Genomic DNA, 12,638 nt, shown 5'->3' on the forward strand with positions numbered 1-12,638 from the left:
AGTTGGTCCTGGTCGAAGGGGATATAGTGCGGGTCCACCGCCTTGGGTACTGTGCCTTCTACTCCTACCCTTTTTAGGTCGGCTACACCCTTCCTCTCCTTCCGCTAGTGGAGGAATTCTCGGCTCAGCTCGCGCCGTACGTTTACAATTTCATCAGGATGCTCACTTAATTTGTGGAGCTGGCGGGAATCGAACTCTCTCTTCGGCATCTGATCCACTTGTTCGCCCCTATCTTTTATAGGGGGACGATGTTGAACCTTCGCCACCAAGGAGGTAAATGTTTGGTGGTAAAGACGAATAATAAAGCCAGCCATTGGTTTTGGTTTAATTTTTTCTTCATCAGAACCAAGGACCTGGTAGGCAATGTTGATGGCTTGGAACTGCAATCATGAGTACTTACTTTTCTTATATGCGTGTATATAACTTCTGTTTGTTTGGTCATGGGTTTTGACTTCTCATATTTTTCTCGTGTAGCTAAGACCTCACCCCCTCCTTCTATCGAGGATATATTCGGCTGGGTCGGTCGACTTTTCCCTCACATCGTCGGGATCCGTGAATGGTCTGGCTTTTTGAACAACTTTGGTCCTCATCCTCTTTCGGTTGGTGAGTCATCTCTGTTGTTACCGATGTCTTAGTTATTTTTATCTTTTGGTTATCCTTGTTGACTTTGACTTCTTCTTTAGTTCACCTTTAGCTTCGAGGAAATTGAAAGCCCTTGCGCCCGTGTTTCGAAAGAGGAAAAACACTAAGCCTTCGACTTCCGCCCCTACTTCGACTGCGGCCACCTATGTTCGTAACCTGATCCCTTCCTTGCCCTCAGCTGCCTCTACTCATGCCCCTATTCTTCCTACAGCCGCGTCTATTCCTTCCTCGACCACGAGAACCTCGGCCCCCTTCTTATATTGTCTTATAGATGAAGACGACGAGCTTGCACCTGGAAAGGAAGACTTGATGCCTCGCAAAAAAAGGTCCGTAGATGTTGGTGAAGGGGTTTCCCGGGGCTGTTGATTTAATGGGGGATGACTTTTTGCTCCGTGAGACGGCGACCATTGTCATCGGGGATGACGTCGAACCGATATCAGATATTTCGAGGTCGATGTTGGTATGTCTCTTCCTTCTGCGATGATGGAGGTAAAAGGGTTAGTCATTGGAGTCCTTGATACTTCGCGGCAAAAGGGATTGTCGACTTCTCGGCCAACTGATGATACTTCTTTGCCGGTCGATGAGAGAGGCAAAGATGTTGCTGAGGAAAGATATGAGACGGGTTCGAACGTCAATGCGGGCGACCTGAAGATGGTGGAGGAAGGATTTACCCAACTCGAGGTGAGGTTGGAGGGGTCTACGAGGACCATTGCGATCCCTATGGATCGTGATTTGTTGAAGAATACGGAGGACGTGGTCCCCGCCCTCGGACCCCTCTGTTCCGAGATAGAGGGTAAGACTCTTAAGGCTATTTTGTCAAGGAGTATTGCTGGCCTTGCCCTTAGAGTGAGTTTTCAGTGTCCAGTTCTTTTCTTCTTTTTGTCTTTGTTTTTTGTTTCTGACTCGTTTCTTTTCTTTTTCTGGCTGCAGCTGTGATTTTGGAGATTGAGAGTTCCCGAAGGAGGAAAGGTGTAGGGAAATTTTATAAGACTCAAAAACAAGTACTTTGAGTACCGATGCAAGTACCGGAGTTTCACCAGCGGCTCAAGGAGGGTGGTGACATGCATGCCCTTCGAAACGAGTTGAAGGAGAAAGATGATGAGCTGGTGAAGTCCATTGAGAAATGCAGCATCCTTGAAGGGACGTTGAGAAGTAAAGAAGATGAGCTAGAAGAATTGGTCGAGCTGCGTAGGCGATTGGAGGAATGTAAGCTTCAGTTGGAGGTCCTTAATGGTGAAGTTGCTGAGAAGCAGAGTGAGCTTGAAAAGGCGAAGTCTCTTCGCTTGGATGCTCAGAGAAGATTGGAGGGGCATGAGCTTGCGCACATCGCCCTCCAGGCTGAGCGGGAGAACGACCAGCCCATGGCGAAGGCCAAGGAGGAACGACTGGAGGGTAGGATCGGAGAGCTAGAGAAAGATAACGCCCTCCTTCATGGTCGGGTTGTCGCATTGGAAGCTGAGAAGGCTCAACTGCTTGTAAATCCCTCTTATTCTCATACTTCGGACTTTCCCAACATTCCTCGGGAATTATATGAGGAGTGGATTCATGTCGAGGCTCAATTGGATGTATATCGAGATTTGCATAAGGCGGGATCCATTTCTGAGGTCGACCTCGCGGCTGTTCGTGTTAAGGCCCGTAAAGCTCGAGTCAGTCGCGGGTCTGATCCTTCTACTCTTGAAGGTGATGAGGAGGATGATAAAGGCGTAGATTGGCTTGAGGAGAACGCTTGGTACAACACCGCTTATCATGAGAGCAAGGACGTCGTGAGTGGGTATGACCAAGGCGGCGAAGGCGCGGAAGGTCATGATGGCGGTGATCAGTAGTTTTTCTTACTTTTTTTGGTAAATTTTGTGCATTATTTGGCGGCGTCTTCATGAGCCTTGTAACAGATTTTTTAAGTGGGAAATGCCAAATTTGTTTTTTGCGTTTGCTTCTTTTTCTGTAGTTTGCTTTCCGTACTTGTATGTTTTTGCTTCTGTTGCTTGGCTGCCTTGGCTCTTTCTTTGTGTGTTAGAATATTGCCGAGGTCCGGTAGGTGTTAGTTCGAACAAGGTCGAATATAATTCAGATTTATGGCCGAGGGCCAGTAGGTGTTAGTTCGAACAAGGTCGATCGTAACATCAATTTTATTATGGTCGAGGGCTTGTAGGTGTTAGTTCGAACAAGGTCAAACGTAACCTAAATTTTATTATGGTCGAGGGCCAGTAGGTATTAGTTCGAACAAGGTCGAACGTAACCTAAATTTTATTATGGCCGAGGGCCAGTATGTGTTAATTCGAACAAGGTCGAACATAACCTAAATTTTAATATGGCCAAGGGCCAGTAGGTGTTAGTTCGAACAAGGTCAAACGTAACCTAAATTTTATTATGGCCGAGGGCCAGTAGGTGTTAGTTCGAACAAGGACGAACGTAACCTAAATTTTATTATGGCCGAGGGCCAGTAGGTGTTAGTTCGAACAAGGTCGAACGTGACCTCAAATTAAGAAAGGTGTGCTGATAAGTGTAAAGTTTATTGTCTTGGCATTGTTGCTTTTGTTACATAGTGGGAGAAATTTTACAGATCTTTTGGGTGTTGGCTGGCATTCCAATCTCAGTCCCAGTCTATCTAGTCCCTTTTATTAATCGACCCGGAGAGTGTTCGAGAGGTCGAGCAATGAATTAGCAGTCACTGCCCCATCTTTCTGTACTTCGACTTAAAGTGTTCCCTTCGTCGCCTCGTTAAAAACCTCCTTGAGAAAACCCAACTGGGACAAAACTCAAGTGAGGGAAAAAGAGTATGACTTGGGGGATACTTTATCTCTTAAAAGTTGAAGTATTTGAGGTGGCTAATATTCCAGTTGTTTGGTAGTAGCTTTCCTTCCATTATTGCTATTGTTATGAATTTGTACGGGCCGTCCCAATTTGTTCCAAGCTTGCCTTTCCTGGGGTCTTTGCTAGCTTGTGTTTTAGCCTTAGGTACGTAGTCCCCGACTTTGAGCGGTCTGCCCTTTTGCTTTCTTGTTATAATAGCGTTCTGCTTGTTGTTTTTGGGCGATCATTCTTATATAGGCCATATCTCTTTGTTCGTCGACTTCGTCGAGCTCCTATCTTCTGCTCTCGTTGTTGCTTGTACCGCTCTCATGGGAGTACATTAGGCTGGGTTCTCCGACCTCAACTGGTATTACTGCCTCGGTCCCATAGACCAAAGAGTAGGGTGTCTCTCTTGTGCTCATCTTTGGAGTTGTTCGGTAAGCCCACAATGCTTATGGTAGTATTTCCGGCCACAGTCCCTTGGCGTCTTCAAGCTTTTTCTTCATGATGTTCAGTATCGACTTATTGGAGGACTTTGCTTGCCCGTTGCCTGCGGGGGTAGTATGGTGTCGAGAGTATCCTTTTAATATGACATTTCTCAAAGAACTCGGCGATTTCTTTCCCATGAACTGGGGTCCTATCGCAGCTGATCTCTTTAGGAAGGCCGAACCGGCATATGATGTTTCTCCATATAAAGGTGATTACTTCCTGTTCCCGTATTTGGGAGAATGCTCCCGCTTTCACCCATATAGAGAATTAGTCAGTTAAAACCAAAAGAGAATCGTATGTTACCTCGCCCTGCCGGGAGGGCCCCCACGATGTCCATTCCCTATTTGATGAACGGCAAGGTGAGGTGACCGAATGAAGGTGTTTGCCCGCTTGGTGAATCATTGGGGCATACTTTTGGCATTGCTCGCATCTCTTCACGAAGTCTTACGGCCTCCTTTTTCATGGTAGACCAGTAATACCCTGCCCGTATTAGGCATCTGACCAGTGCCCGATTTTCGGAGTGAACCCCGTAATGGCCTTCGTGGACTTCATCAAGGAAGCGTCTAGTTTGATTTGGGCCCATGCATTTTGTTAAAGGTCTGCCATAAGTTCTCTTATACGGGTCGTTGTGGAGAATAATGTATCTGGCCGCTTGCATTCTCAGTTTTGTGGCCTCTTTTTTATCATTTGGGAGTGTGTCGTCCTGCAAGTATGTAATAATATGATTGTGCCATTCCCAAGTTAAGTTTATGGTTCTTACCTCGACTTGGTTTAGCGATGAGTTGAGGAGGTGGACCATGTTTTTGTCTCCGATTGTGATGTTTTTGGCTGCGTCTAGTTTACGAGGCGATGTGCCTCGGGGTTTTGTGCTCGTGTAATTTGGTCGAGCTGGTATTCGTCGAACTCGGGCAGCAACTTGCAAATTTCGGTTTGACATTTTTGCAATCTTTGTTCCTTGATTTGGAAAGTCCATGTGACTTGGTTGACTACGAGTTGGGAATCACAACGTAGTTTTAACCGTTTTTCCCCATAATTGAGTGATAGTATCAAACCTGCAATTACAGCCTCATACTCGGCCTCGTTGTTAGTCATATCCGGGCACCTTATGGGCTGGCAAATTATTTTGCCTGTTGGGACTTCGAGTACGATCCCCAGTCCGGCTCCCAACGCGTTGGAGGCGCCATCGGTGTATAGAACCCAAATGTCTTGTGCTTGGGTGGAAGTTGGGTCTACTTCCCTTTCGACTTCGGGCATTATTTTTGCGCTGAAGTCGGCAACGAAGTCAGTGAGCACTTGTGACTTTGTCGCTGTTCGCGGATGGTACGTGGTATCATGCTCGCTCAGCTCGTTGGCCCATTTGGCTAGCCTTCTCGATATCTCGGGTTTATGCAAAATGCTTCTTAGGGGAAAGTCGTGACGACCGCGATGGGGTGGCATTGGAAATACGGTCTATGTTTTCATGAAGCTACGACTAAGTCCAAGGCCATTTCTCGAGGTGAGTTTACCTCGTATCGGTATCGACTGATGTTTTGCTAATATAATAGATGGGGGATTGCATACCTTTATTTTCTTGAACTAGTACTGCGCTGATAGCTATTTCTTATGCATCTAGGTAAACAAGGAGGCGTTCCCCCGACTCCGGTGTTGAAAGCAAGGGTGGCAACGACACGTATTCCTTTATTTCCTTAAGGGCCTTGGCGCACTCAGAAGTCCATTGGAGGCCGTTATCTTTATTAAGTATGCCAAAGAATTTGTGGCACCTGTCTGACGACCGTGAGATAAACCTTGATAGGGCGGCAATGCGGTCAGTCAACCTTTGAACATGTTTTTTGGTGGTTTAGTGTTCTGGTATCCCCCCGATGGCTTTGATTTGGTCAAGATTGACCTCGATCCCTCGCTGTGATACCAGGAAACCTAAAAACTTCCCTGAGTATGTCGAACATTTCTTTCAGATGGTCGATGTGGCCTTATTTCCTTTTGGACTTGACTAACATGTCGTCTATGTACACTTCCATTGTTTTGCCGAGCTGATCCTTGAACATCCTTGTCGCCAACCTTTGATAAGTTGCCCCTGCATTTTTAGCCCAAAGGGCATGACCCTGTAGTAGTACGTCCCTTGATGGGTGATGAATGTGTTTTTTTCCTGGTCCTATTCTTCCATGAGGATTTGATTATAACCTGAGTAAGCGTCTCAGAAGCTAAGTAGTTCATGCTCGACCATTGCGTCAATGAGTTGGTCGATGTGAGGTAACGAGAACGGATCCATGGGGCATTTGTTGTTCAAATATGTGAAATCCACGCACATCCACCATTTCCCATTCTTCTTTTTCACCATGACCATGTTGGCGACCCACTTGGGATACTTTGACTCCCTTATGAAACCATTTTCTAACAGTTTTTCCACCTCTTCGCGTATTGCATCATTAATTGCGGAGTTGAACTTACGCCTGACCTGTCTCACTAGGGGGTGGAATGGGTTGACGTTTAGTTTGTGCGTGGCGATTTCCTTTGGGATACCAGGCATATCTGCATGGCAGAGAGCAAACAAATCTGCGTTAGCTATTAAGATTTGATGAAATTTACCCGGTTCCTGCAGTTTGCAGACGATGTAAGCCTTCTTGTTGCGATCGTTGATGTCTAATTGGACGGGGTCGAGGTCTTCTATGGTCGATCCTGCAGCTTAAACCATATCGGGGTCTCTGACGCCATCCCCGCTATCATCATATTCTGACCTCGACCCTGCTGATTGCTATGTTTCTTTTTCCTTGTCTCTTTTTTGCTAGATGGCCGTGCTATCTAGAGCGATGCTGTAGCATTCCCGGGATGTGTGTTGTTCCCATCCTATACTGAATATTTCCCATGGAGTTGGAATTTGATGACTTGATATAAGCTGGAGGGAACGACTTTCATGGGGGTGTATCCATGGTCGTCCTACTATGGCATTATATGCGGTGTCTTGGTCCATGGTGTGGGATGTGGTTTCTAGAGTTATGCTACTGTCCAGAACAGGGAGTGTAATTTTTCCAGATTTTCGCTCAACTGCATTGTTAAAATCAGTTAGCGTGATGGAACGCAGCACTATCTTATCTTCGAGTTTCATTTGTGCAAGTACTCGAGGATGAATAATGCACACGCTGCTCGCGTCATCTACCATAATGCGTCTCACATCGGTATCTAAAATTCGTAAAGTAATAACATGGGCATTATTTTGAGGAAAAGTCAAACCGTCGGCATCTGACTTATAGAAGATGATACTCTCTTCGAGTTCATTGTACCATTTACAGGTGATTGACCGCTTGAGCTTGTGGGTGGAGGTGAATTTTACGTTGTTGATGGAGGCGTCGTCACCACCACCGATGATTATGTGGATGATATGTGCTGGTAAGGGCGGCTTTGGTGGTCCTTGGTGTTGCTCGCGTCCTCTGCGAAATTAGTTCTCCCCATGTTGCTCAGCAACTCTTTGAGGTGTCCTTGTCGTAACATCTTTACGACTTCCTGCCTTAGGGCGATGCAATCTTTAGTTTTGTGCCCTCGTTCTTGGTGGTACTCGCAGAAGGCATCGGACTTTCTGGTACTCGGATCTGACCTCATCTTCTGCGGCTATTTTACATTTTGTCCGAGCTTCTCCAGAGCATAGACTATCTCTATAGGTGACAAAAACATTGTTAACGGATAATAAATGGGGCATACCTCTTTCGTTCCTATGAGTCCATGTCCTTGGTCTAGACGAGCCTTCTTCGAAGCGGGGGGAGGTCACTGCGGCCTTCTGACATATGGTTAATGTCGTTCCCTGTTAGGATGTAGAACTATGAGATCTCTTCTAGCGTCGTTTCTTAGATCTTTTCAGGATTCAATATGTACCGAGGTCAGTCAATGAGTTGGTCCATTGAGGTCGTCCTCATCTGCTCGGACCTCGACACAATAAGTGTTGTGGATTTTGTCCCAAGTGGTTGGGGGATACTTCATCAGCCGATTCAATAATTTCCTAGTTGCTCTCGAACCATCCCTGCTCAGCCCGTTCTGAAAGCTTGCGACTGCATCCCTTCGAATACGTTCGGCAAAGTCATCCTCACTCGGTTGAACCGGGATAAGAAGTCCCTTATCCCCTCCCCTAGGGCTTGTTTAATGGCAAATATGTCGTTCACTCTCGCCTCGTCCTTCTTGGCTCCGGCATGGGCCGTTACGAACTTGTCGACCATCTCTTCGAAAGTTTCTATGGAGCGTGCAGGTAGTTGTGAATACCATGTTAATGCTTCTTCCGTGAGGGTTTCGCCAAATTTTTCCAGCAAAATGGAGGACACCTGCTCTTTGTCGAGGTCGTTGCCTTTCACGACGGTGACGTAATGAGTCACATGATCTTCAGGGTCGGTCGTGCCATCGTATATCCTGTGGTAGGGCAAAATTATGAAGGTTTTTGGTATGGTATGGGGAGCTGCGTCATCACTGTACGACTGCTCTATGAACCGGCCGACGTCCCTTTTCGGTAGCAACTTAGGAGCGCCTGGTATTTTGTCGACCGCTCTTGATGTTCTTTCATCTGATCTCGGAGCGCCTTGTTTTCATTCTCCATTTCTTCCATCATTTTTAGGATGGCTGTAAGGGCGTTATCACCTGCATTATCAACGACAATGAGAGCTATACCTATCGTCGGAAGGGGTGGATGGTTACACTGCTCGTCCGTTCGTTGTACTGTGACAGTCCTTGCGATTTCTGCGGTCGGGCCTAGAGCGGGCTTGTTGAGGATGCTCGTTAGCGTGTCAAATAACCACGCCTCAAGGAGCATTTTAACGGCTGGGGGCGCCCCATCCTTTGAAAACGTAGAGACTCCTTTTCCATGAGGTTTTATTATACTGCAGTGAGGGGTGGTGACCCATCTCGCGTAGGGGACGCACTGCGTCATGTCCTCGCCAGCTGTTTCACTGCTCTCACTGATGGTGTTAATGAGGTTGGTCGGGAAATCATTTGTTATCCTCATCCTTTCTTCTCGGTCACCTAACATGTTAGGTTTTGCACACAGAAAGAGAGCTTGGGTTTTGTGACGTCAATGACCGATGTTAGTTGTAGATCTAGAGGAAACTAAAAATTAACTAAAAAAATTCCCACAGACGGCGCCAAATTGTTTGACCCAAATATGTAAATTTTAGTTCAAATAATTAATTTTAGTTAAACAAATGGTTAATCCTAGTTAAGAATAATATCTCCACATCTTAACATTAGAAAAAATAAGTGATATGAGGACAAATATGACACTGTGTAATAAATGCCTTTAAATAATCAAGAACAGTGGTAGAGTGCATGATATTCAATAAATGATGATAGATGACATTTAAGTAAATTAGAGGAATAATTCCTGATAGAACAAGTACAATCAAAAATCAAATAGAAAGAATTACAAAAGAGAAAAATAAAGTAACTCCAGAAATAGATATCAGTCCTAATAAAACAAATAATATTAAAAAATTCGAATTGCCAAAAAATATTTTCCAAATATTAAAAAGAAGAAATACTCGATTAATATGGAAATTCCATTATTTTCTAAAATTATTCATTCAAAGATAATACATCGATCTATTTTTATCTATCATTAATATTCCCAGAAGAATAATTGAATTCTTTTTTCAAGTTGATTCAAATTATTCGAACGTTTTATTACTTATTTATTTTTGTTTGGCGTACAAAAAAACCTTTTGAATTCCCGGTAGAAAGAGATTTCGCTAACGAATAAAGGGTGGAATAAATGAACCTTCCAACTAACAGTGATTGAACAACGAATCCTGATACAATCGAGGATCTCTCGTATCTGATAGTCAAAGACAGATGTGAATCTTAATGAAAAGTAAAATCTTGTATTGAGTGAAGACTGAATCATTTTCAAAGTGTTGTTCTTATAATTGAATCTCACGTCTCCCTATTATGTCTCTTGTTTCCCTTTAAATGGGATCTATTCCCAAGAAAATTTAATAGTACAAATAAAGAGAATATTCTCTCGAATATTCTTCAGAATATTCTCTTCTAGATCTTATCTTGAAAACTAGCCGTTGCAGCTCCGTTACTGATACTCAATCTCGACCTTGATCCCTGTCGGTGCCTTGACTGCGGCTCTTCTCGACTCCCCGACCACCAGATTGTGTGGCTTCTTAGACCATCTTAAATGACAACTTAAAAAATATCCTTCTCAGGGTATCATCTCGGCCTAAATATCCTAAAGGCGAATTTTAACCATACAAAGTCTAAAAGACTTCTGACAAATATTAGATCTAAAATATATATACTAACATAACTAAATTTCAATACAACTAATTCGTATTGCCTATAACAATCTAAAATTACGCAATTATTTTAATTAAAAGAGCAAATATAGTTAGTTAAATAACATAAGGACTTAAACCTCAACATAACAATAATTCTATGATCGAAATCGCTAATTTCTTTACTATAAGTTATTTTAGTTGCTTTACTTTATACGACATTATTACTATTTGAAATATCAAATAACTTTTTTTAGTAAATATTTTTAATTATAAAATTTATAATTTCTTTTATACACTTAGTTCCTAATTATTTAAATTTAATTTTAAAAGTATTACTAAAAATTAATGGTGGAATTAACATATAATTCTTCTTAAAGCAAAACAAGAGCTTACTATAAACAGTCAAATTATAATGATGGTATGTGAAAGAAATGTAAATCAGATTTCTGAATTTTCTGTGTATTATTTCGTCATCTGTATCAAATATTTATACAAGTAGCTAATCTAACAAGAAGAGAAAAGATTCTAATTATCTGTACACTTGTACAATTCCTATTGCTAGCTCTGTAACAGAAATAACCAAAATATTCCTTTACAATGTATTTATATGTGCTGTATATCCTCTTGCTCCAGCTGTCCAGGTTGTGTAATCAAACGGCTGAGATTTATCTTCAGTTTGGACGGTCAAGATCTGTCCACGTTTATAATCAAGAAAATGGCCCAAATAATAGAGACAACATAGAGATGTCCAAACTCTATCTATCTGTCTGAAACCCATCTATCTTCTTCTTCTCTTCTGTAAAATAATCGAAATCTCTTCTTTGATCGAAATCTCTTCTTTGATATTGAAAGTTCTGCACTATTGACATAGAGCTTCCTTTTCTTTTTCAACATCCCCCCTCAAGTTGGAGGGGAGAGACAAAACCCCCAACTTGCTCAAGATAAACCGGTGGGAAGCTCCAGATAAAGGCTTGGTGAATAGATCGGCCAGTTGATGCGGGATGGGACAAAAGATAGACTAATCAAGCCGGAAAGGAACTGTTGCCGCACAAAGTGGCAATCTAATTCAACATGTTTGGTCCGTTCGTGAAAGACTGGTTTACGAGCAATATGTATGGTGGCTTGACTGTCGGAGTAAATCGGAACAGGAAGAGGTGGTGAAGATGAAAGATCGTCAAGGAGACGAACTAGCCATGTGATTTCAGTTGTAACGCGTCTCATCGTACGGTACTTTGCTTCAGCAGAGGAAAGGGAAACAAAGACTTGCTTTTTATATTTCCACGAAATTGGTGCTCCATCAAGTGTGATGAAGAAACCACTGATAGACCTGCGAGATTCTTTGCAAGATGCCCAATCCGCGTCGCAGAAAGCAAGCAAATCAAAAGAGGGTTTTGAAGAAAGAAGAATACCTTGGCCTGGATCTCGACTTAAATAGCGGAGAACACGCATTGCAGCTGAGAAATGAGATGTACAAGGGCGCTGCATATATTGATTGAGAGAAAGAACAGCAAAACACAAATCCGGTCTTGTGTTAGTTAAAAAATTGAGCTTGCCAACTAGATGCCGATACACAGTAGGATTTGCTAAAAAAGGGCCAGCATCTGCGTGCAATTTGCATGATGGATCAAGTGAAGAAGTAACAGTTGCTCCAGAATAATCAAACTCTTGCAAGAGTTCCAAGGTATATTGTCGTTGACTGATGATGAATCCTTGTTTTTCTCGCAAAATTTCCATTCCTAGAAAGTAGTGTATATCCCCTGAATGTTTGACTTTGAACTCTGTATGAAGAAAATCTGTGATAGACTTGATTCCCTTGCAATCATCCCCAGTTAACAAAATGTCATCTACATAAACCGCTATAATATAAACCAAATGCCCATTGCGTTTGAAGAATAGAGAATAGTCATTAAGAGAGCTAGAATAACCTTTGTAACTGAGAGCTCCTGCTAATCGAGCATACCATTGTCTAGAAGCTTGTTTTAGACCATATAAGGATTTTCTCAAAAGACAAACCTGATTTTGGTTAGGGGGAGTTAGCCCTGTAGGGAACCTCATATAAACCTCCTCTTGTAAGTCGATGTGACGACCCGACCCGTCGTCTCATGTGTTACCGCCCCGTTTTTCCCATTTATTGCTTCTTCATGTTTCATTATCGGCATTTGGTAAGTTAGAGTCGAATCGGTTTGGTTTTGGTAGAAAATGAGACATTTAGTCTCTTTAAGTAAGGCTTGTAATGGAAAAGTCAACCGGATGTTGACTATTGAGTTAGAGGGCTCGGATGTGAATTCCGGTGATTTGGTTAGCTTCGGGGGATGATTTGTGACTTAGGAGTGCGATCGGAATTGATTTTGGAGGTTCGGTGTAGAATTAGGCTTGAATTGGCGAAGTTAGTATTTTGGCGAATTCCGGTTGGTAGGTGAGATTTTGATCCGGGGGTCGGAATGAGATTCTGAGAGTTGCAGTAGC

The 12,638-nt window shown here is 43.2% G+C and overlaps 1 protein-coding gene across 1 annotated transcript; it reads right to left on the reverse strand.

Annotated features, from left to right (window-relative positions):
• Nucleotides 11,109-12,227, reverse strand: LOC109230196 (uncharacterized mitochondrial protein AtMg00810-like). Its single transcript, XM_019395721.1, has one exon. It carries the CDS (start codon nucleotides 12,225-12,227, stop codon nucleotides 11,109-11,111), a length of 1,119 nt encoding a protein of 372 aa, XP_019251266.1.

The sequence above is a fragment of the Nicotiana attenuata genome, chromosome 7, assembly GCF_001879085.1.
Source record: "Nicotiana attenuata strain UT chromosome 7, NIATTr2, whole genome shotgun sequence".
NCBI lineage: Eukaryota > Viridiplantae > Streptophyta > Magnoliopsida > Solanales > Solanaceae > Nicotiana > Nicotiana attenuata.